General features: G+C 47.4%; 2 protein-coding genes and 1 long non-coding RNA gene across 4 annotated transcripts in view; 2 read left to right on the plus strand and 1 right to left on the minus strand.

Moving 5' to 3' along the window:
* LOC144377860 (uncharacterized) overlaps positions 1 to 2,127 on the minus strand; it is a 31,065-nt gene extending 28,938 nt beyond the window's left edge. The window contains exon 1 of the long non-coding RNA XR_013439087.1: positions 1,918 to 2,127. This is a non-coding gene — a long non-coding RNA (uncharacterized LOC144377860). The remainder of the gene's footprint in view (positions 1 to 1,917) is intronic.
* Positions 1 to 16,125, plus strand: part of Slc7a8 (solute carrier family 7 member 8) — a 58,518-nt gene extending 42,393 nt beyond the window's left edge. For both annotated transcript variants that reach the window (XM_040274474.2, XM_013364507.4), the window contains 8 exons: positions 2,309 to 2,434; positions 4,072 to 4,225; positions 4,766 to 4,889; positions 6,489 to 6,592; positions 10,439 to 10,535; positions 12,248 to 12,397; positions 13,441 to 13,618; positions 14,124 to 16,125. In XM_040274474.2, coding sequence (XP_040130408.1) covers positions 2,309 to 2,434; positions 4,072 to 4,225; positions 4,766 to 4,889; positions 6,489 to 6,592; positions 10,439 to 10,535; positions 12,248 to 12,397; positions 13,441 to 13,618; positions 14,124 to 14,290 — 1,100 coding nt within the window. In that variant the 3' untranslated portion in view covers positions 14,291 to 16,125. The remainder of the gene's footprint in view (positions 1 to 2,308; positions 2,435 to 4,071; positions 4,226 to 4,765; positions 4,890 to 6,488; positions 6,593 to 10,438; positions 10,536 to 12,247; positions 12,398 to 13,440; positions 13,619 to 14,123) is intronic.
* A 2,244-nt stretch (positions 16,126 to 18,369) lies between these two features.
* On the plus strand, positions 18,370 to 23,245 carry Cebpe (CCAAT enhancer binding protein epsilon). Its single transcript, XM_005338768.4, has 2 exons — positions 18,370 to 22,116; positions 22,740 to 23,245. The coding sequence occupies exons 1-2, from the start codon at positions 21,607 to 21,609 to the stop codon at positions 23,073 to 23,075; spliced, it is 846 nt and encodes a 281-aa protein (XP_005338825.1). The 5' UTR covers positions 18,370 to 21,606; the 3' UTR covers positions 23,076 to 23,245.
* The last annotated feature ends 1,098 nt before the right edge of the window (positions 23,246 to 24,343 follow it).

The raw sequence follows: 24,343 nt of genomic DNA on the forward strand, positions 1-24,343 counted from the left end.
ACCTGCTGAAATGTTTGCAGAATCAAGTAAAGTTGGAAAACACTTGGAAAGTAAAAGTACAGTTTAAGGATAAGATATTAATACTACTTAATCAGCCACTCAAATGAAGTCATAGCCCTGGAGAGAGATTTAAGAAAACAGAAATACTCCCATGCTTTTACAAATGCCCTATGTATAACTTTGAGTAGTGTGTGGGGTGTCCTGTTCACTGTTTCAGGAAGAGGGGGAAGCAAGAGGATTCTTTTTTTTTTTTTTTTCCTCCTTTATTCTCAAGCACTTTATGACCATAAGGAAATTGAGAGAGCTCTGGTGAGTGGCTTGGGTAGAACAAGGGTAAAGCAGAGAGAGCCTTCCCCTGCTAGCACTTAGCCTTTGAGCTTTCATCCAGCCCTTGCAAGTTTTGTGTTGTTGGGATTATTGTGGTAGCCCCCAGATAAGGAGGCAACACTGAAATCCCCCAATGCCACCAAAGATGTATACAGATAGTTAGCAAATAGGCCATGAAAACTTGTTTGACTAGTCATTAGGGAAATGCAAATCAAAAACACAATGAAATACTATTATACACTTAATAAAATAGCCAGGGTACTCAACCACTGAGCCCATATCCCCAGCCCTTTTTTTTTTTTTTATTTTGAGACAGGTTCTTGCTAACTTGCTTAGGGCCTCACTAAATTGATGAGGGCGGCTTTGAACTTGAGATCTCAGCCTCCTGCCTCAGCCTCCCAAAGTCACTAGGATTATAGTTGTGTGCCAACACACTCTGCCATTTTAAAAAAATGACAATACCAAATGTTGACAAGCACAGGAACAACAGGAATCTCATCATTCCTGGTAGAAATGCAAAATTGTTAGCTACTTTGTAAAACAGCTTGGCAGTTTTACAAAGTTAAATGACCCATGACCCAGAATCCTGTTCCTGAGTATTTACTCAAGAAAAATGAGACCCCCCCACCCCTTTACTATCCACTCAAAGACTACAATTCTTTCTTTTCTTTTTGTTATGAATGGACACAATACCTTTATTTTATTTATTTATTTTTATGTGGTGCTGAGGATTAAACCCAGCATCTCACATGTGCTAGGCACACTGAACTACCACCCCAACCACCAAGACCACAATTCTTTATAGTAGCTTTATTCACATAATAAGCTCATACTGGGAACAACCCAATGTCCATCCAAATGGAAAAAAAAACGATACATCCATATACAGAATATATATTTGCCAGAGGTAAGGGAAGAGGATTGACTGAGTTCAGAGGAGCATAACACGTAGACAACTTTTTGGAGTATTTAACAATGTTAAATACTCCAAAAAGTTCTCTTTTTAAATACTTTTTGGAGTATTTAAAAAGAGAACAAGCTACTAATATATGTAATCACATGAGTAGATCTCAAAGCATTATGTTAAGAAAAGTCGAAAACAAAACCTTATGTATGCCAGGTGCCTGTAATCCCAGCAGCTTGGGAGGCAGGAGGATCACAAGTTCAAAGCCAGCCTCAGCAACTCAGCAAAACCCTGTCTCTAAATAAACTACTAAAAAGGGGCTGGGGATATGGCTCAGTGGTTAAGCCTCCCTCAGTTCAATACCTAGTACCAAAAAATAAAAAAAAACAAAAAACCCTACATTTCCATGATTTCATTTGTATGACATTTTGGAAACAGCAAAACTATAATGACCAAAATCAAATTAGTATTTGCCAGAGGTAAGGGAAGAGGATTGACTGAGTACAGAGGAGCATAACACGTAGACAACTTTTTGGAGTTTTGGTAATGTTCTGGATATTGAGTGTGGTAGTGATAAAGCAATAAAATACATTTTTCAAGTCTCATCAAACTAAACTCAAAAAAAGTGAACTTTACTAAATGTAGATTGCACCTTAATAAATCTAAATAGCAAAAGAGTCCCTTACCTTCTTGTCCCCAAATCAGGCTCAGGAAGGTGACATCCAAAAATCACACAGCAGCTCAGCACTTGCCTTGAACAGATAATACATTTCATACTAAGCCCTGATCAGATGCTGATTTCCCCTCCCTCTGCCAAAGCTAGTGCCTACACTTCCCTGCCGACTTTTGGCTTCCAGCCCTGGGACAGGGCATGCTTTGACCAAGCTCTAATTTGGGGCACGTAATCCCCATTTGTAACCTATTAACCGAGCCAAAGTTTCTGGTCACTGGGACTGAGCTTTGAGATGTTTGGCTCGCCTGTTACAACCCCATCATTAGGAACAAAGAGCACATTGGCTCCTGTGCAGTGGGCATTCTGCAGCTGCTGAAGGCATGTCTGGGGCTCTGTCATTTCAGTGCTTCTCACATGGGTCAACTGTTCCAGTGTGCGGTGGGCCACCCGGGTTCAAGACATCTTTACAGCCGGGAAACTCCTGGCTCTGGCCCTGATCATCATCATGGGTGTTGTACAGATTTGCAAAGGTGAGTGTCATGGGAACACAAGGGCCCCACATAACTTTCTACCCCTTGCATGTGCACACCCTGAGGGTTCCCAGTTCTGGCTTTGAGGCATCTCTTCTTCACTCACTTGTCAGAGGGCATGAGAGGCCAATTTCTCCAGGATGGCTGGGGATAAGGAATGTCTCCCAGCTTGCAAAGGTTCATTTGGCCCCCATGACAATGCTCGCCTCATGACTTTAGCATGGCTAGGTAATAACCCCGAATCTCTGGTCTCTATTGCTGTTTTGCCCAAAGTCCAGGGAACCTCCCCCCATCTTCTGTGGTACCTTATATATATCTTAAAATGGAGAACAGAGAAGGAGAATTTTATAGGTTTCAAAATTACTCATAATCTCTGCAAGAGAGAGCTCTACATTCCCGGGCCCCCTGCCAGCATTCCCCACTGGATTTGGTCCTTTCAAAGCATGAGTCTATTTGGTTTCCATGGGGCCCATGGCACCACAAGGCTGTGCTCAGCGCCACTGCCTCATGGAGAAAATCTGATGACAGAGAGACCTCCCATCTGCCCACCAGCCCAGAGTGGGTGGCCAGACTGGATGTTTACTCCAGGAAACAAGTTTCTGCTATACAATGGATGGATTTAATGGAATAAGTCCTTTATCAGGTTATGTTGTTTTCAGGAATTTAAACTTAAGGAAATCACTGTGCTATCTTATCAAAGATAGTGATGAGTTCCTCCTAATCTGGTCTCAATTCTTTCTCCTGGTCACACTAATCTCCTCATTTCCTGTCTAAACACAGGGTTACAGATGAATAAGTGGTCAGTTGCTCCTATCTCATCACATTCTCAGTCAGCAGCTTTTTTTTTTCTTTTTTTTTTTTTTTTTTTAAGTGTTGGGGATTCACCTGAGGACTTTGCCCATGCTAAGCAAGTGCTCTACTACTGAGCTACTCCTACAGCCCAGCAACCTTTTCTGAGGGCCCACTGTGTGAAGGACACTGTGCTAAGCGCTGGAAAGACAGTTTAAAGGCTCTTTACTAATGGCCTCTGAAAAGAGAGACCTAACACATTAGAAAGAAATAGGATATCAATAAAGTAAGCAAAACAAGCTCAAACTAATATAGCATTATAGAACCTTATGTTGGATTGTTTATTGGGTTTTTTTTATTATTTTTATTTTGTGGTGCTGGAGATTGAAACCAGGGCCTTGTGCATGTGAGGCAAGCACTCTACCAACTGAGCTATATCCCCAGCCCTTTGTTTGTTGTTCTTAATCCTTTTTTATGAAAATGTACAAACTTAGATGTCAAGGAAGGTGGTGATGGCCAGTGACTGCATTTCTGTGTTTCAAAGCCAGTAATCCAGCCTCCCAATTTACCATGGTTTTTCCATTCAAGAACCTGCCTTTGTAAAAAAGGATAATTTCATAACTGTACTTTGAACCTGAACCTGATTTGGAACACGTACTGAGAGGTCCTGGACCTGGATCTCCTTGCTCCTTTTAGCCCCATTCCTTCAATACTCCAGTACAGTAGGTTCATTGGAGACTAAACAGAGGTTTGCTGTTGGAAGGGGTGAGAGACCAAATGGGACAGGCCAGGGGCTGCCAGGCCTGAATTCATCTCTCTGAGCAGCCTCTTGCCCTCTGTGTCCACAGGAGAATACTTCTGGTTGGAGCCAAAGAACGCCTTTGAGAATTTCCAAGAACCTGACATCGGCCTCATTGCCCTGGCCTTCCTTCAGGGTTCCTTTGCCTATGGAGGCTGGAACTTTCTTAATTACGTGACTGAGGAACTTGTTGATCCCTACAAGTGAGTTGAAATAGTCCAGCTCTTCCTCTTGTCCATGGAACACTACAACACATGGTGCTAAAAAATGGAGCAGGTGTGCTCTGCCCACTTCTCTTTATCACCTCAGCTCTGACCATGCCTGTGGCCATTTTGGAGTAATAATCTATTTCCCAGGAATTTAAGCCATTAGTCAGTCTTGTGACTGTCCCAAAGCAAGCTAAAAGCTGAAAGCTATGCCAGATAACACCACTCCCTTAGAGAATGAACTGTGCCCCATGAGGCCTCTGGGCATCTTATTCACCTGTTTCAGGACAGGCCAGTCATTGTGTCTGGAGGCAGGGGGAAGGGTGCATGGTGGAGATCTGGGTCAGGAAGAGATCAGCAGGTGTGGAGTATACTTCTAGCCTAAGTTGTTCATTTCCTTTAAATTATCCTGTCCTGGTTGAGACACAACCTACCTCCTGGGGAGAGGGAGCCTGTAGAAGTGGCAGTCCTGTGCAGACCCCATAGCAAAGCAGGCATCCCAGCACAGCCTTCCTCTCACCTCCTCTCCCTCTACAGGAACCTTCCCAGAGCCATCTTCATCTCCATCCCACTGGTCACATTTGTATATGTCTTTGCCAATGTCGCGTATGTCACTGCAATGTCCCCCCAGGAGCTGCTGGCTTCAAACGCAGTTGCTGTGGTAAGAAATCAAACTCCCACTCTCTCAAACCAGATTCCTGACAGACTTGCCCCCTTAGGCCCACTGACTTTTCCCTGACCCATGGCCCTATGGAACTGGAAATCATCCCAAGTGCTCAGGGCAGAATCCACATGTGCCCTTGACAGGGTGTCTGCAAGTGCCCAGGATGGCTGGGTTTGTTCCAGGGCAGCTACCATGGCAGAACTGAGTAGCTGCCTGCAAAGCAGAAATGTTTAGTGTCTGATCCTTTACAGAACAAGTTTGCCAACTCCTGATCTAGGGCACTTTAAACTCTGGGTGTGAGGATTGTGTCAAGGAGACAGACTGCCCCTCACAAAGATATGATATTACACAAGGTACACCATTTCTCTCCGCCTTCATTCCTGCCTCTGGAAAGTATGCAAGCTGCCCAGGTTTGGTGACACACACCTGGAATCTCCAAGCTGAATCAGGAGGATCACAAGTTTGAGGCAACTCAACAAGACCCTGTCTCAAAATAAAAAATAAATAGGGCTGGGGATGTAGCTCAATGGTAGATACCCCTGGGTTTAATCCCCAGGAGAGAAAGTAGTGTGTAAACTGACTCCTTCCCTCATCAGGGAGAAGTGAGTGCTGGTAAGCAGTTTGCAGATAGGAGTGGTATATGTCCTTTGGGGAAAGGGCCAAGGGACCAGGATCCTTGATATCTGAGAAGGGCCCACTCTGCCAAACATGTTATCACTTGTCCCATCTCTAAGGACTGTTCAGAGCCTGTGACCAAAGGCCTTCCCCAGCAGAATGCCTATTCTAAATAGTTCCTCCCTGGTGCTTCAAATCTGGTTCAGGGATTATAGAGAAGACTGGTCCCCAGACAGTTTATTTCCTTCAATACGAGAAGACTAATCTATAACTTCACAGCCTTCTCTTTCTCAGCCTAAATTCTGGCTGCTTCTTATTTTTCCATCAATATAATTTGTTTCTGTAGACTTAGAAATTCTCACTCTATGAGTCAGGATTAATCCCTGTTTTATAGACGAGAAACTGAGGCCCCAAAATTATATCTGGGGCCAGGAGTAAACGTGCTCAGTGGTACAGCACTTGCCTGGCATGCATGATGATCTGGGTTTGATCCCCAGAAAACAAACATACAAAAAACAAAACAAAACCTTGCTCAGTGTGGGGCCAGGATTTGAACCCAGATCTACCCAACTCACAAGCCTGTGTCCCTCCCTGGGCAGAGAAATTGTGCAGGGTACATGCCTAAATCCACCCAGCTTCCAATCCTGGCCTCTCTACTTCCTGGGAGTGTGATCTGAGGCAAGCTACCTAATCACTATGTGCCTCAGTTTCCTCATTCATTAAACAAGGATGTAAGTGTCATTTCATTACTATTACTATTACCTACACATACTCTCTCCATTTAATTAGCCCAAAGCATGTTTTGACTTCCAATATGTAGTTACCACTGTGGAAGAGTGTGGGAAGAGGCTCTCGAGGAACTTAGCCAGAGAGAATCAGCAGATGGGGATGAGGAACAAACACTCCAGAAGTGGAGAGCGAACCGGAGGTGGGGAATTGTAGCTCTCCTTTTCCACTTAATCCCTTTGTTTTCTCTCCCAGACTTTTGGAGAGAAGCTCCTAGGTGTTATGGCCTGGATCATGCCCATTTCTGTTGCCCTGTCCACATTTGGAGGAGTTAATGGGTCTCTCTTCACCTCTTCCCGGTGAGTGCTACCTGGGCCCTTCCCTAAGCCAGGGCCACTTCTCTGTGCACATTGCTCTGTGTGTTTATGGTGGCTCGTCTCTGTCTGCAAGGGTTGTATGGGCACCTGGGTGGTGGCTCTGCAGAGGCGTGTGAGTATGGGTGCCGAGGGGTTATGCTGCTCATGTGGTGACCTACAAGGTGTGTGGTATGCAGGTCCTAAGTGCTTCACATGTAGTGGCCTGCACATAGTAGAAGGAGCAAGGGCTGTGGTTGGCAGCAGGATGGTGTCTTGGCTACAGTCCTAGAGCCCCCTTTTCACTTGCCTGGACATAAGCTGCTGCTGGCGAGAAAGGAACCCCACTCTGAAAGAGACCAGGATAGAGACTTGTACCTGGGGTCTCCTGGGCCTTATCTCCCATAAATGTTCTGGAAGCAGACTCCACATGGGATGGGATCACTCTGAGTGCCCTGAAGACACAGGGCTACTCCCTGCTCTACAGGCCAGCACTGCAGGAGGCCACCCACAAGTCTCAGTGGAGAATCTGAAGAGAGAGGGTGGCGAAGAGTAGAAAGAAGCATTCATCAGTGAGAGAGCCTTTCAGCCAACCCCCTGGTTTCTAGGAAACCAGAAGTGTGAGTGGGCCTGGAGCCACCCACTCCCATCTTCTCTTATTCAGGAGTCTGGCACCTCTGTGTCCCTTCCTACCATCTCCATAATGGGCTATTGAGGCTAGCAGATGCTGGAGGATTTCCATTTGTTTGACCCCCAAAGTTCTTAGAAAGCACCTCCTGCCCTGTGAACACAGTCCTACTCAAAAGATGAGTCCCTGAGTTCAACTGCTTCCTGTCGTATCAAGAAGAAGAACCTGTGAAATGACAAGGGAATGCCATGTTTTCAGGATCCAGGAGAGGAAGGATGGAGTGTGGGTGTCCCCTGTGCCCCGGGACTCCATGATACTCACCCACAGCAACCTCATGTGCGTGTTACACAGGAGCAGTGGCCACCTGGAGGCCCCAGCCGGGGGCAAGCGGTGGAAGAGCAGTGACCCATGAGACTCTCTGAGATCTATTGGAGGACAGTGACAGCCCACAGTCGCTTTAGAGTGGGGTTTGTCCCTCAGGCCGGCCATGCAGCGGTCTGCGTGCATGTGGTATGGTTGTGTGTGCATGCAGGAGACAGGGCGTGGAGTGTGCTCGGCCTCTGGTTCAGAGGTGCATCCTCAACCCCCAAGGCCTCCTCTGCTCATCTTCCAGTTCCCTCATTCCTTCCTCCTTCTTCCCTCCTCTCACTTTTTTGTGCACTGGGGTATGGAGAGGATGATCCTTCCCCAGGAGTCTGAGTGTGTGTGAGTGCGTGTTATGCTTAATGTCATTGTCTCCTCCGTTGTCAGCTAGCCCAGCCAGGATTATTTCTTGCAAACTTGACACTTATAAACGCTGTGAGACCTGGACAGTTACACCAAGTCCTGGCTGCATGTGGAGGAGGGATGTGAATGCAAAACCCTGGCTATGTGCACGATGAGGCCCACAGAGCCTGGGCTCCTCCTTGTGCATGAGGCTGCTCTGTGGAGGCCCAGCAGCATGAGGAGGGGGGGGAGGGGGGATGCATGAGTCTGCATGAAATCAGTGACATTGGCCTAGATCGTTCATGGTGGCAGCTGCTATGGGTACTTGAGGCCACAGTCAACGCCAACACAGTGACAAGTTGCTATTGTTAGCTCCACTCTACCCCATACACAGATTACAAAGTAAGTGACAGTTCTTTTCAGAACTCCCTAGTGTTCTGATTCTGTTCTTCCTGTTATCATACAATCCTCCTCTCATTAGTGAGGTCCTTCTTTCCCTAGAAAAAAGGGAAGAAAAAAAAGTGATCTAATCCTCACTACTATGTAATTGACTGCTAACAACTTATACTTTCTGTTATGCATTTTATGTTATGATTTCTCTGTCTCTCCCTCTCATTCTCTTTCTCCTTTTTCTGGTGCTGAGGATCTTCAATTTCTCTTTTTAAAAAACTTTTAGTTAGTTATAATCCCAGTGACCCAGGAAGCTGAGGCAGGAAGATTGCAATTTTGAGGCCAACTTCATCAACTTAGTGAGGCCATGTCTCAAAAATAAAAAGCCTGGGCTGGGGTTGTAGCTCAGTGGAAAAGCACTTGCCTACTATATGTGAGGCACTGGGTTTGATTCTCAACACCATATATAAATAAATTAAATAAAGGTCCATTAACAACTAAAAAAAATATTAAAAAAATAAATAAAAAGTTAGTTGTCTAGGTTTGATCCCTAGTACCATCATAAAGAAAAAAACTTTTAAATTCCAGTACCCTAGTCATGATATTATATTATAGCTTTGGAAGATGTTACCAATAGGGAAAACTAGGTAAAGTTCCCCGTATATTATTTCTTACAACTATATATAAATTTATAATTATCTCAAAAAATTTAATTTTCAAAACATTTAGGGGTTGGGGATGTAGCTCAGAGGTTTAGTGCTTGCTTAGTGTGTTCAAGGCCCTGGATTCAACCCCCAGTACTGCAAAAAATGAATAAATTAGAAATTAAAAATTAAATATAATTGTCTGATTATAAAAGTTTCATTTCGGAATTTTAAATGTTTTTTCTAGGGTTTGGGGGCATAACTCAGTGTTAGAGCCCATGTATAACATGCTCAATACCCTGGGTTCAATCCTCATCACCAGAACCAAGAAATTTTCTATAATGTTTAAGGAAGAAAATCAATCTTTCTTACAATCCCACCACCCAGTTGGCATTTTAGAGTATTTTTCTGTGCCCATAAATAATTTTTAAATTAATTGGAATCAGTTTTCTATCCACTTTTTTCATTTAGTAGTGTTGTAAGCTTGTTCTTATGTAATCAGTTTTTGTTCGAAAAACATTATTATGACTTTGTAATTTTCCATTTCATATATACCATAATTTTTTTAAATCAATCTCATACATTTCAGCTAATTTAGAATATTTCCAGTTTTTTATTCTCATCAGAATGTCTTTGTATACACATGCCTTTTACCACCTTACTCTTCATTTCTTTATTTTGCAGTACTTGGGATTGAACCCAAGGTGCTCTACCACTAACCCACATCTCCAGCCCTATTTTTTTTGGGGGGGGGGGACACAGTCTTACCAAGTTGCTGAGGCTGCCCTAGAACTTGTGATCCTCCTATCTCAGCCTCCCAAGTCATTGAGATTACAGGCATGTGCCACTATGCCTGGCTTCTATTAGTTTCTTTAGCATGGCTTTTTAGGAGTAAAATAAGTAGCCCTAAGTATATAACTTTTAAGTACAATTTACCTGCAATAAAATGCACAGATCCTAAGTGTTCAATTTGATGAGTTTTGACAATCATAGACAGCCACACAACCACATCCAAAACATATCCCGTGTGCCCAGGTTCCAACTGCCCCTTTCCAGTCCACCACCTCCATAGAAGTAAGATAAGAATGTTTTTAAATTATTCCACATGCAGTTCGGTCACAGTATATAAGGGAATCTTTATTCCTTGAAGGTAGGGAGGCACATTTTTAAAGGGATGAAGACCCTAGGCAAAGGAGAGGCCTTGTTCCTACAGCCGTGCAGGCATTGGAAATGAAGAAGAGCAACAATGCCATCATCAGTACCCTGAGCCAGCCAGACCTCTTCACTCATTAGCTGCCTGTGGTGTCTCTGCACCTACACCTGTGAACATGGGTGCTAGGACTAGTGGGCTGGAAGGTGCAATGCAGAGGCTGTCCTGGTTGGAGGAGGGATGCTGCTCTGTGGATAAAAGGTGGGCATAGAGAAGGAGCCTAGGCTTGCTGGTCCATGGGCTCTCCCAGGCTGACTTGCTTTTCTCCCTGCCAGGCTGTTCTTTGCTGGAGCCAGAGAAGGCCACCTTCCCAGCGTGCTGGCCATGATCCACGTGAAGCGCTGCACCCCAATCCCAGCCCTCCTCTTCACAGTAAGGGCCCCTCATGCTGCTGGCCTAATACATACCCTCCCTCTCTTTGTAATCCTCTCAAGTGGGAGTGCACCCACACCTCCTTGTCACCCTCTGATCTGCTCCTAAGTTTCAATGGGCCATAAATAATCTGGCAATTGTATTCATTGGCTTTGTCAATATCAAGGGATAGAATGAGAAAAAGACTCTGAAACGCCTTAAGGCTTTTAGGCTCTTTTCATTCTCCCATCCTTTGGGGGCAAAATGAGGTGACTTGCTGTTGGTTTCTATGACCTCACAGAAACAGTTCTGCTCCCCTGAGCCTCTTGACACCTGTTATAGCAGGGATTCAGCTCTGGTCCTCTGCTCTCAGCTAATCACTGCATGTGCCTGCCTCTTCCTATCCAGCTTCTTGCCCCAGGACATCCTGCCAGTATCTTGGGAAACTTTATTGAAATTAATTCAGTGTTAAGGGTACATCAAATAAGAAAAATCATAGAGGGAGACTAATAAACTGAAGTTGAAGAAAAGGAATTTTGGGATGGGGAAGACATGGGGGTAACATGTCCCTAGAGTAGACTCATCTAGAGAGAGCTAAAGGAAGGAAAAAAAACTTGTCCTCATTAAGTCTTTTAAGTTATTTTTTATTTTTTTCTTCTGGATCCTGAATAAAACATTAACAATTACTTTGGCCTACTGGAGAAGTAGTTAGAAATTGGATAACAGAGCTCCTAGGAGTCAAGGGCATTGTACAACATTGGGGAAGTTTCAGAATGTTCATCTTGATTGGTTAGTTTTAGGAGGTGGCTGGAGAGAACAGTTGGGTCACATGCCTTAACAGTACTGTTGGTGGAGTACTATGTCTGCCAGACAAGTATAGCCAGAATCAGGCCTATTCATCCATTAAAACCTTCTCAGTCAGTACATAATGATGCATGCCTATAATCCAAACTATTTAGGAGGCTAAAGCATGAGAATCAGGATAAAAATTTAAGGCCAACTTAGTGAGACCCTATCTCAAAAAGGGCTGAGGTTGCAGCTCAGTGGTAGAGCACTCCTGAGTTAATTTCCTAGTACCACCAAAAAAAAAAAAAAAAAAACCAAAAAAACAAAACAAACAAACAAAAAAAACCTTGATTATTCTCACCATTAGATTTCACATTGGCCTTCACAGATTATCAGAGTATAGCATGTTCTGAGAAAGCCACAGAGATAATTTTGAAGTAGGAAAGTGACCTTCATCATGAAAACCTCAAGGATGTTATGAGGGTTAATATTTGCTTTTAAAGAAAAAAAATGATAAGAAAACAAATTAGATGACTTAGCTAGGAGAAAAGGGTGACAACAAGAATAAAACTCTAATCTGCAGTTAATAATCTTCCCTAAGGGGTTAAAAAAATTACCTTGAGCTATAACCAGGGAGAAATACAAATGAGACCAGGTTGACATCAAGTCAGTGGCACCTGTCTGGCCAATCCAGGTGTCCTTTCTGAGTAGTTAGTCCCTATTCCATACCAGTGGTTAAATATTTTTGGTTTTGCCCCTGTAATAAGAATTTCCTAGCAAAGAAGGTATAAAAGCACCTGGGCTATTAAAAGTAGTTATGAAGTCTCTGTCTTGAAACATCCATTACAAAACGGTCTGTCTGGAAGGGAACTGCTCCAGACCTCTGAACATCTCCTTCAGTCTACAAATGCCTTTCTGATCACTGATGATCCCCCTCATTTCCCCAGTGCATCTCCACCCTGCTGATGCTAGTCACCAGTGACATGTACACTCTCATCAACTACGTGGGCTTCATCAACTACCTCTTCTATGGGGTCACAGTTGCTGGACAAATAGTCCTTCGCTGGAAGAAGCCTGACATCCCCCGCCCCATCAAGGTGAGAAAATGTCCTTTTGGAATTCCCCTCCTCTACTGCTTCTAGCTGCAGAGCACATTTCTGAATTACCTCTATTCTTGGCAATTGGCCACAGATGACCATTTCTGTGATGGTAGTAGTATGTAAATGAGAGTCCTTTCTCCACTGGAGATAAGACCAGAGCAAACTGGGCATGATGGTGCATGTTTGTAATTTCAGTGATTTGGAAGCCTGAGGCACGAGGGTCACGAGTTTGAGGCCAGTCTGGACAACTTAGCAAAATCCTGTCTCACAATAAAATAAAAAGGGCTGGGGATTAGCTCAGTGATAGAGCACTTACCTAGCATATGCAGGGCCTGGCTTCAATCACCATCACCACAAGTAAACAGAAGAAGAGGTAGGATTAAAGGGAAGAAGAGATAGGATCACCTTATCTCCTCTGAGAGGGGCAGACAAGGAAGAGAAATCAGGACTCACAAATGGTCAGTGAGGATGGTTGAAGCCCATGGAGTTAGTACTCTTTCTGAACTAAAGTCAGGGCCCCAGCCTGCCTTATGCCATGCTCACTCTCCTGATTTCTTGGGTCTTGGTGTGCTTCTTTTCTCAAAATTGCTTAAGAGAAACAAAACGGGGCTGAACCTGGTGAGAGGGATGGGCATTTCCCACAGTGAGCCTAGAAGTGAAGCCAGACAGACCTAGGTCATTGTCTTCCTGCCTCTTTTCCACCCAGGACCTTAGCAAATACATTGGAACATATGAGCAAGCTTCTCAACCCTCATGGGCTTCTTTGGCTGCCACAGGCACTTGGCCTGGATGACAAAGCCTTATCTGACCCCACCTGGGAGGGAGGACATGAGCAATAAGGATGGCTCCCTCCCTGGTTTCCCCATCCTCTTCCTGTCCCATTGTCCAAGTTCATCAACATTTATTGACATAGCATCAGCCCTGTGGAACACACAGCTAAGTGAAGCCCAGCCTTAGCACTCAAGGATGTGGGTGAGAGAGGTTTCCCCTATCCTGGGGATGGTGGGGGCCACGCCGCTCACAGTGCCTCTGCTCCGCAGATCAACCTGCTATTCCCCATCATCTACTTGCTGTTCTGGGCCTTCCTGCTGGTCTTCAGCCTGTGGTCGGAGCCGGTGGTGTGCGGCATTGGCCTGGCCATCATGCTGACAGGAGTGCCTGTCTATTTCCTGGGTGTTTACTGGCAACACAAGCCCCAGTGTTTCAACGACTTCATTGGTGAGTTGGTGAAGGCGAGAACTCCTGGGCTGGAATGGAGTCATCTGGTTGGGGAGCCCCCTAGGATCAGAAAGCCTAGGCTTACCTTCACTTACAGGGTCTGGAGAAGGAGTTGGGGGCAAAAATAGCAGATCTTTCCAGAGACCCCTGAGCAGAGAACAGCTGAGATTTCCATATAGACTTTAGCCCTGGGAGAACAGGCAGCCTACCAGCTGCCCTGCAGAAACCACCCCAGGCTGGCTATAGATCAGTGCAGATCCTGGAAGTGAGGGGTCAGTGGGCATAGGGAAGGTGGATAGCTGGGGTCTTGATGAGTGAGAGGCAGCTAACAAAAGATGTAGGAGACAGATGAGGTGGCCATTTCCCAGACAGAATCTCCAAAAGGCACTGGTTGCTCTGTTGAGGCAAAGCCTGGGGTGGAAAGCTGGTTAAAGCCATGGTCTTATTGGCCCTGTTGGCAGGACACCCAGCACTGACCCGGCTTCTGTGTGGTCTCCTTTCACAGAGTTGCTTACCCTGGTGAGCCAGAAGATGTGTGTGGTTGTGTACCCCCAGATGGAGGGGGGGTCGGAAAGAGAAGGGGTGAATGAGGACATGGAGGAGCAGCAGCAGGCAATATACCAACCCACTCCCACCAAGGACCAGGACTCAGTGGAGCATCCCCAGCCCTGAGGACCACCATCCCCTCAGCTGGCTACTCCCTCCCTCATCCTGATCTCTGCCTTTTCCCTGCCTGGGTCTCCCCAACACACACACACACCCCTCTGCTTCTATCAGGCAGGGCCAGGACCTGTGTGTGGGGGTGGTGAGAAATCAGAAACAAATACACTGACATTTGTACCCAAAGAACCAGCCTCTTATCCCAGGGCCTGTGTCTAAGGCCCTCACACAAGGGTTTCCCATGTTCCATTAGAAGAGAGTGGAGATGCCAAGGGTGCCCTACAGGGCCTCCCTCCCAGGCCCAACCCTCAGATGTCTCTTAAGCACCTGAGCTCACTACTGCCTTCCTTCCCCACCCCTGAGCCCAGAGGAGGCCTCAGTTCAGAGAGAACCACAGTAACTCGGTTTGGGAAGGTCAACTGGAGAGACCCATACCTTTTTCTGTTCACTAGGGACCCAAAAGTAGAGGGGATGCGTCCCTCTTCTGCCTTCTCTGTCTCATCCTACCATTCCTCCACCCATCCACCCTGGGCTCCCTATCCAAGAAAGGCTTCTTTTGTGACACCTCCTTCCCATTAAGCTGAGGACCAAGAAGGAGGAGGATGCCTCTTCCCCAATCCCAAGCCTGTGGAACACAGTGGGAAAGGTTCAGGTGGCAGAAGCCCCAGCCCTGCCCCTGCCTCTTGCATCCTGCCCCCAACGTGGTGCCAAAGCTTCCAAGGCCAAAAAGGCTTTTTATTTCAGTATCACGCAACTGTCTCTCCTAAAGACAAAGCCATTCTGCTCCTCCTCCCTCCCCATCTCCATGGGAAGAAGCAGTGGCCCCCTTTCCCAAAGCTGCACCCTAACATACCCTTGTGGAGCCAGCACTGCCGGCTACCAGTTATGTCCTTTCCTCCTCCCTGGACCTTGGCTCAGGGGCCCAGTTCGAAGGATCCCCAAGCCTCCAGGCCTGAAATCAGAGCCAAATCAGCCTTAAGTCACCTTCCATCCAAGAACTGGGCCTAAAAATACTCCCTTATTTCTAACCCTCAGGACAGACCTGATATTAAATGCCTTCCCTGTGTGGAAGGTGCTTTCCCACATCCCCAGAGCTGCCCATTCCACAGGCTGGGGGACTATTTCGGGAAGAGAGTGTTTTCAGAAGGCCAGTTCTTCTCCCCTCCCCCAACTAAAATGACCCCTCCCTCCTTTCTGGTCTCACCGCCAACCCTTCATGGGGCAGGATGAGAGAACAGTGGCACAATGGCAGCCACTTTGAAGATCTTCAGAAAAGCACCTTGTGGTATGCGGGCTCTGACCTTTCCCAGTACTCCAAAGCAGTGGATGGTGTTTGCCCTGACCTTGCAGCCTCTCCCACCCCCACCCCCACCCCACTTGCTGTGCTAGGGACATAGAATTCTTTTATCCCAAGCAAGATTCCCTTTTCCCCCTCCCATCTGCTTAAACTGGAATATCCAGGGAGCCACTCCTGCCCCAGCTTGCCTCTCCACATTGGTGAGATGCTAGATTTGGGCTGAGTTATGGCTCCCAGAGTGGATACTGGCTGGGCTGGGCCCCCAGAAGACCATCTTCTTGGTCTTCCCTCTCTTCTCATTCCTCCAGTCTCCTCCCTTCCTTCCATTATTTGTTATTATTATTTTGTTTTTTTGTAAAGTGGATGCCTTACTTTTTTGGATAAATATTTTTGAAACTAGTATTTCTATTTCTTTTGGATTTTTTAAATGTAAGGTGGTTTGGGGGGTGGAGTTAGAAACTTAATGACAATATGTCATTGAGTTGGTTTAAGTTTTGTTTCCTTTGAGGTTTTCTTCTTTCTTTTCATGTAATAAAATTTTAAATGCAAATGAAGTTGATTGTGTTGATAATTAAACGACTTTCAGAAACAGAATCACTGGGCATTTTTTCTTAAAAGGTCCTCCTAAGAGCCCCCTCTCCATGCCTCTCTGGGGTCCCATACTCAGGAACCCCATAAACCAACAGTCACCTCTCATTCCTCCTGAGGACTTCAAAATGTTATTAAATTCCTGCTCTTTGTGCCATCCTGAGAACCTGCAGATTAGTTGGGAAGAAAGAATCACTACCCAAGATGCGACATGGGCTAGTAGAGGGAGGCAAAAGCAGGGATGTGCCCCTCAAAGTCTGAGCAGAATGGGAAAGGAAGTGATGAGCTGGGTCTATGGAAAGACTTAGAGGGCCCAAGGAGCATGCTGGGAGGTGAGGCTGGTCCACTCAGCCATACAGAAACATCTGGGAAGAAGACTAGGAGGATTGTTTGATTAGGACAGTGGAAAGGAGAAGTTAAGGTAGGCCAAGTTCTTCCTGGTGTCTAGGGTTAACTACTAGAGGAAGTTGATGGGACTAGACCCAGTACTTGCTCTGTCCCTCCCTTTCTGGGCAGCCCTCCCAGCAGCCTGTCCTGAGGCGGCATCATTCCTGAGTGAGCACTGCTGACAGAGGTCAGACCCATGAGAGGTGGGGGTTGAGACATCACCCGCCACCATCTGGACACTGAGGACACAGGCAGGTGGGACGCCTCCACTTCTGGTCCTGGACTCCAGCTCTCCTGCTTTGTGGCTGTCATTCTTCCAGGCAGGCTGGAAACTTGCCATCCACAGGGACATTGAGCTGGCAGGCCAAACACATGGCTCCTAAGCCCAGGCCATTCACTAAACAGAACTGTGCCCTTGGGCAAGTCACTTCTGTTCAGTATTTCAAGGGGGGGCGGTGGTGGAGGGAAGGAAGGAGAAAGAGTTGGACCCAGTCTCCGTTTCTCAGTCTTATTTTTTTGTGTGTGATTTTTTTTTTGTTATTGTTTCTCAGTTTTCTGGCATTAAGTTATCCCCAAAGGGAAGAGGCCAGTCCTGTCCAGGAGGCTGTTATCCAAGGCCCCCTTCCTCAACACATATAATTTTCCTCTTCTTGGCTTGCCCCAGTCCTCCTCTGCGTCACCCCATTCTGGTAGATCCAGCTCTCCCCAGTCCCCTCTCCAGGGAGACACTTGTCCCTGGGGCCCCCCTCTCTCTGTAAAGTGATACCTGCTGCTCTTTTCAACCTGGTCAGATGGGCAAAAGTGGGTGTCCTCCTGGACGACATGCATTTATTTTTAACCTGGACCTTTCCCCTGTCTTAACCTTGCCAATCACTTTAATGCTGGGAATTTCAGATGCTCTGAATTTAGAGAATTTGGAGACCTTTTGAAAGACTGTTTTTCTGATCATTGTGCCCAAGGACTTTGCTAAATGCTATGGGAATGGCAAAATTATTCCTGAATTTTCAAAGCCAGCACAGACTTCAATTGCTTTTTGTCCCCCTAAGGTGTGTGTGTGTGTGTGTGTGTGTGTGTGTGTGTGTGTGTGTGTGTCTTACTGGGGATTGAACCCAGGGCATTTCACGACGAAGCCACATCCTCAGCCCTTTTTAATTCTTTATTTCTTTCTTAGTTTTATGGTATCAGAGATTGAACCCAGGGTCACTTTACCACTGAACTACATTCCCAGCCCTTTTTATTTTTTATTTTGAGACAGGATCTTACTAAGTTGTCCAGGCTAGACTTTTTTTTTTTTAAAAGAGAGAGAGAGAGAGAGAGAGAAGTTTTTTAATATTTATTTTTTTAGTATTCAGCAGACATAACATCTTTGTTTGTATGTGGTGCTGAGGATCGAACCCTGGCCGCACGCATGCCAGGCGAGCGGGCTACCGCTTGAGCCACATCTCCAGCCCCCAGGCTAGACTTAAACTTGTGATCGCCTTGCCTCAGCCTCCTGAGTAACAGGGATTAGAGGCATGTGCCACCTCATTTGACCTCACCTGTCCTTAATTTAATTCAGGAAATATGGTCACCACAGTTGAAGAGATCCAAAATATGTATTCAATGCTACCTTTAAAGAGCAAACAGCTGCCACACATAGTGGCACATGCCTGTAAACCCAGAGGCTTGGGAGGTGGAAGCAGGAGGATCACGAGTTCAAAGCCAGCCTCAGCAATTTAGCCAGGCCCTAAGTAACTCAGTGAGACCCTGTCTCATATATATGTATATGTATATATATATATTTTTTTTTTTTAAGGTGGCTGGGGATGTGGCTCAGTGGTTAAGTGCCCCTGCGTTCAATCCCCAGTACCAAAAAAAAAAAAGAGCAAATAGCTGACCCCAGTGAAAAGAAGCCAAGAATGTGTACAGTACATGGCAGAGCCTGGGCAGGGCCTGGTACCTATGTGCTCAAAGCCTATCTGTGGAAGTGAGGTGACATACAAGGCAGCAGGTAGTAGGTCTGCTCTTTGGAGACACAGTAAGAACTGCAAAGAGAGATCAGAGGAAGGGAGATAGGAGATCAACATTTACAGGGACTAGTTGCTTTGCATGTATTATCTTATTCAAAGTTTAATTAAACAACCCTATGAAGGAGGTGTTACTACTGCCATTTTACAACTCAGTAATTTACCCAAGGTCATCAATAAGTGACAGAGGCTGATTTGAGCCCTTTCTAACACTCCATCGCCATGCTCAGTCACCTCTCTCTGGAGAAGCCTTGGTTCACCAAAGACGTGGTACTTGAAGGAGATCAGTCACAGAGTGTGAGATGACACTCATTATTTTAGATAATCCAAACAGGTAGCAGCTGCAGCAATGAAAAGAAAATTATCTTGCTGCCCTGAAAAGAAAATTTTCCACTCCTGAGCAAGAATCCCCGAGGGGCCCTTGATAGGCACTGCCCTCCCACCTCACTCCTATCCTATCCTGTCAGGAGCCCCCTCCCTGGCCCTGATGTCAGGAGCACAGATGTCCCCGCCAAGCCCTCAGTTACTGGGCAACACTGATGGCAGTGTGCAGGTAACGTCAGCACCCACCAGGGAGGCCAGGGGCTAAGATCCCTTATCTCACCATGGCCAAAGCTTTGACTTTCTCATTTCCTGCAGGCTCTATTTGCACACACACACCACCCTACTTCCTCCAGCACCCACTTCACTGCTGCTGACGCTGACTTCTCCCTCCCTGTGGTGGCCCAAGGCGGGTGAAGGAGGTACTGAGTCACACAGCAACCTTTTCCCCATCCCTTTAGCCCCAGGCCATTTCACTTACAAGCCCAAGACCCTTTCTGAAATCAGCAAAGCATCCTCACATGACCTTGGGCAGCTCAGTCTTGTTTTCCTTCTTGATAAAGCAAGAATAAAAATACTGCTTGCCTTGCCTTCCTTCCTACTTAACAACAGCAAAATGGTCAGCATGGAAAAAGGGAATGTTTCAATCACCAAAAAAGCATAATTTGTCAGAAAATACAAGTCCTAACCATTAGCATTATTTCAAAGTCAGAGAGAGGGTAGAAATTTTCCTCCTTGAGACAAACACTGGCACCATTGCTCCCAGCAAGCCCTCATCCTGGTAACCTGACTGCAAGCCCCCCATCCTTGCCCCTTTTCCTCCTCTTCCCAATGTTGAACAGTCTTGGCCAGTGCCAGGGCTGAGAAAGGCTGCCCTCTGCAGTCCACCTGATTCCAAACAACCGCAGACTCCCAAATCCACAATTTTATGCCAATATTGCCACCTAGTGGTCAATTCAGGCACTGCCACCAAATTGAAGTCACTTGGCTTTGGTACCTCTTTTGGCTGGAGTCCTTTGAAATGAAGAAAAATCTCCTATCTATTTTCTGAGATCTGTATCTAGGAGCATGCCAGGTCAGGACTTGATGATAAAGAATATCTGCCCATACTTCAAACTATACAAAAAAGCACCTGGGACAGGTGTGGAGTAGGGAGGATGGGAAGGAGGATGTTATTAAGACTTGGCAAATATGACATGTAGCCCATCCATATGTGCCCTACTGTGGCACACTCATAGTGACCCAGCCTATAAAAACTTCTGCACTGCCCCCCACCAACCCCAAGACACTATAGCACTTACTGGTAATAAAAGGGCCAGTAACATATTTCTTATGTGTCCTTTTCTTTTCACTGTACCTGGGCCCCTTTTGAAGATGAAGCTTCACAGGTGAAAGGAGGGCCATAGCAGGTGTCGCCAACATGCCAGAGTGGAGAGTTCCCAAAGGAAAGAGAAAAAGAAAGCTGGGGGACAGCACAATATCAAGAAATGCAAAGAGGGAGCTATGGGCTTCTCCTAAAGACTCTGAAACAGAGCCCCAGGAAGAGGTAATGACAAAAGAGAAGGCGTCTCAAGCCTCCAAGAGGAAGTGGACCCAAGAGACACATGCTGGAGGTCAGAAAACGGCCATGCAAAAGGAAAGACAGCAAACTGAGCTGCAGCGAGCTCCTGAGCTGGCAGCCCAGGGCACAGGAAGTGGGGGGGCAGAGCCTCAGGCCCAAAGTGGGGGGCAAAATGCCAGCCTGAATCTTTGCAATGCAGGGCAGTTGGAAGAGAGAGGTGCTGAAGCCACCCGAGGAGCATGTCTGTAAGTTCTGGGGGCAGTGGCCCCCCAGGCTTTGGGTGCAGGGCCCAAGTCCTGACCAGGCACCTCAGTTGTTCCCAGGCAGTCAGGGACTATGCCAGACTGCTAGAGGTAGTGAGGGCTGGAAACATGTTAGTGTTTGGGCTATTGCACAGACCCTATGCATAAACCTAGCAAATGACCCCACTCTGCACCAGGCCTCTGTGCATAGCTTGTTCCCAGGATCTATCACTACTTCCAATACCCCTCAAACAACACCTCCAGGCCAACACTCAGAAGAATGGTCTGGGAGGTGGGGCTACAAAAGGAACGACTGTCCCCCAGAGTAGGTGGAGCTCAGCTCTGGAGGGGGGACCAAGAGGAAGGCGTGTCAAAGGAGGAGTTCAGACCAAGCTGGGGGTCGACACTGGAAGAGAGCTTTCTCTATTCACTCTGAACTGGCACCTCATTCTGCACAGTTGGGAAGGAGGAGGACGTTCAGAGTGAGGTGTGGATTTGGAATCCTCAGCAAGGATTTGGAATCCCTGGGCTCAAGGGAGTGGAGGTATTTACAAAACCTCTGCTCCTGTGCATCTCCAGACCTGGCTTGGACCTGACCAAAGTGCTCCAGCTGTTAACTAGGTCAGGGGCCCCCCTTTCTCAAAGCCCTGCATCCCTCCCTCTGGGGTGTGCCCAGCCCCTCCCTAAGTCACCCCCGGGAGAGAGAGGGGGAAAAAAGGGAAGAGAAGAGAGGCATTGACTGCAGAGGAAGGAAAAGGAAGCAGAGCAGAGGAGAGAGGAGAGAAGCAGCACATGAGTGGGTGACAGAGTAGATCAGAGAGGGCAGATCTAGGGCAGGGGGAGATCAACAGAAGGCAAGCTGAGCATCCTAAGGGGTGCCCCAAGAGCAGGGCCCAGGGGCGGGGAGCCAAAGGGGCGGGCCGGCCATGTCCCACGGGACCTACTATGAGTGTGAGCCCCGGGGTGGCCATCAGCCACTTGAGTTCTCAGAGGGCCGAGCCGGGCCTGGGGAGCTGGGGGACATGTGTGAGCATGAGGCCTCCATCGACCTCTCTGCCTACATCGAGTCTGGGGAGGAACAACTACTCTCCGACCTCTTTGCCATGAAGCCAGCGCCTGAGACCCGAGGCCTTAAGGTTCCTGGAACTCCTGCCTTTCCCCACTACCTGCCGCCTGACCCGCGACCCTTCGCCTATCCCCCACATACCTTCGGCCCAGATAGGAAGGCGTTGGGACCTGGCATCTACAGCAGCCCAGGGAACTACGACCCCAGGGCTGTGGCCGTGAAGGAGGAGCCTCGGGGGCCAGAGGGTAGCCGAGGCATTAGTCGAGGCAGCTACAATCCCCTGCAGTACCAAGTGGCACACTGTGGGCAGACAGCCATGCACCTGCCCCCAACCCTGGCAGCACCCGGACAGCCCCTGCGTGTCCTCAAGGTAAGAGCAACCAGTTTTCCCTGCTACTCAGGGGCTGCAGCAAGGCTATGTGGATGGGGGAATTATGAGGCCATTGCTTATGCTGAGTCTGTGTTTGGTGTTGCTCTGTGAAATGGACTCACCCAAGGTTCTTTGTGCTCACTACCAGACCATGAGCCCATTCTTCCTTCTCTGTGAACTCACTCTTACCCTGAACTCCATTCTGTCCTGAAACCCCCGTGGCTGGCTGATCTTAGCTGATGTCAGACCCCTTGCCAGCTTCCCTGTTGCCCACCATGCCCCTCTTCTTGTTTCTCTGCCTCCCACTTCTGAAGAGGAAATGCCTGTTGATTGTACAAGAGACTCACCACAGATAAATGGAGGAAAAGCATCCTTGGAGAGTGTGAGAGCATAAAAGGGAATTTTGGTGTGAGGGAGAGGACCCTTTGCATCTGGGTTACTATCTTTCACCAAGGCAGGGCAATGACAGGTCTACCTTGAAAACAGGAGCTGGCTCAGAACCCTAGATTTCTTTGACGCCCCCAAGGGATCCCCCCAGCCCCGCTGCTGAGATTCCTACTTCTTCTCCATTTGACCTCTTGGTCAGCCCTCATCACTCCATACCCCTGTGCCTTCCCCTCCAGGCCCCTCTGGCTGCTGCCGCGCCCCCCTGCAGTCCCCTTCTCAAGGCGCCCTCTCCAGCCGGCCCCTCGCACAAGGGCAAGAAAGCAGTGAATAAAGACAGCCTGGAGTATAGGCTGCGGCGGGAGCGTAACAACATCGCAGTGCGCAAGAGCCGGGACAAGGCCAAGAGGCGCATTTTAGAGACACAACAGAAGGTGTTGGAGTACATGGCGGAGAATGAGCGCCTGCGCAGCCGTGTTGAGCAGCTCACCCAGGAGCTGGACACCCTTCGCAACCTCTTTCGCCAGATCCCTGAGGCTGCCAACCTCATCAAGGGTGTAGGGGGCTGCAGCTGATCCTGACTGGTGGACTGTGGGCACTAGACCCCTGGCTTGACCCTGGAGATCTTTACTCTGATGGGACCCTAGACCTTCACAGACCAAATCCAAGACCATTGACAATGGCAGCTGATGGCTAATGAAGGCAGGACCCATAATGATTCTGAATAAATTGCACTGTGATTTGCTGCTGGGGTTGTTCACTGGGCCTGGGCCTGGGCCTGGGCCTGTTTGTGTGTGTGTGTGTGTGTGTGTGTGTGTACGCGTGTGCACATGTGTTTTCATGTGCATGCACATGTTTAGCACAGGGGACCCTGAGGCCAAGTAATGCCGTGTGCCTGGGTCTACATATGTCTTATCTCTTATAGCTCTCTCGCAACTACCATACAGCCAGATCATATGTCTGTCACTTTGCTCTTCTCTCCCTTGAACTTGCTGTCCCTGCCCCTAGCCACCCACTCTGTCCTTCTGCAAGCAGAAGGGAGGCTCCCCACACCACACACACACAACCTGGTGCAACTCTGGATACTTTGCTGACAGAGCCCTAGAATTGGTAGGGCAATTTCAGCACCATACAGTCTCTGTGCTAGCCTGCTCTCGCCTGAAGGTGTAGTCTGAAAGCTCCTGCCCTAGATGATCAAGGAAAATTCCTGATGGCTCTGCCATATTTATGGTCCTTTAGCTCTTGATCCAGCACTCTGTATCTTCTCTTCAGTTTGATAGCCTCACCATTGTCAATGGTGACATCCCTCACCACTGTTTCCACCTACCTACTTCCATCTTTATCCTTTACCCCTGTTTTAGGGGCTCTGGTTCCCTAAAAGTGGAGAATCTAAGTGTTTGGGAGAGGAATCAGTTATCACCTGGGAAAGGCTCAACTGGGAGACTTGATTTGTATGTGAGTATTGATAATGAGGAGGAGGAGGACAGTGTGCCTGTGCCAGTAAACACTCACATTTAAAGCAGTTTCTTTTTCACAGAATTAAAGCCTTGGAGGCAGAAGAGTGCAGTAATTAAGAGCCTCAGTTTGCATCTCCCTCTGCTATTTACTGGTGGTGTGACATTGAACCATTTACTTCTCCTTTCTCTGCCTCAGCTTTTTCATCTGCAAAATGGGAGTAATTTTGGTGCCCATCTCATAGCCAGTACTGGGGATGGAACTAGGGGCACTCTACCACTAAGCCTCATCCCCAGTCCTTTTTATTTTTTTACTTTGAGATAGGGTCTCACTAAGTTGCTGAAGCTGGCCTTGAATCTGTGGTCCTACTTCCTCAGCCTCCTCAGTA

Source organism: Ictidomys tridecemlineatus, chromosome 5 (assembly GCF_052094955.1).
Source record: "Ictidomys tridecemlineatus isolate mIctTri1 chromosome 5, mIctTri1.hap1, whole genome shotgun sequence".
Taxonomy (NCBI): Eukaryota; Metazoa; Chordata; class Mammalia; order Rodentia; family Sciuridae; genus Ictidomys; species Ictidomys tridecemlineatus.

Coding starts and splice junctions, on each gene's coding strand:
- Cebpe (XM_005338768.4), top strand. CDS start 21,607: ATGTCCCACGGGACCTACTATGAGTGTGAGCCCCGGGGTGGCCATCAG. Junction 22,117..22,739: donor AGCCCCTGCGTGTCCTCAAG/GTAAGAGCAACC, acceptor CTTCCCCTCCAG/GCCCCTCTGGCTGCTGCCGC.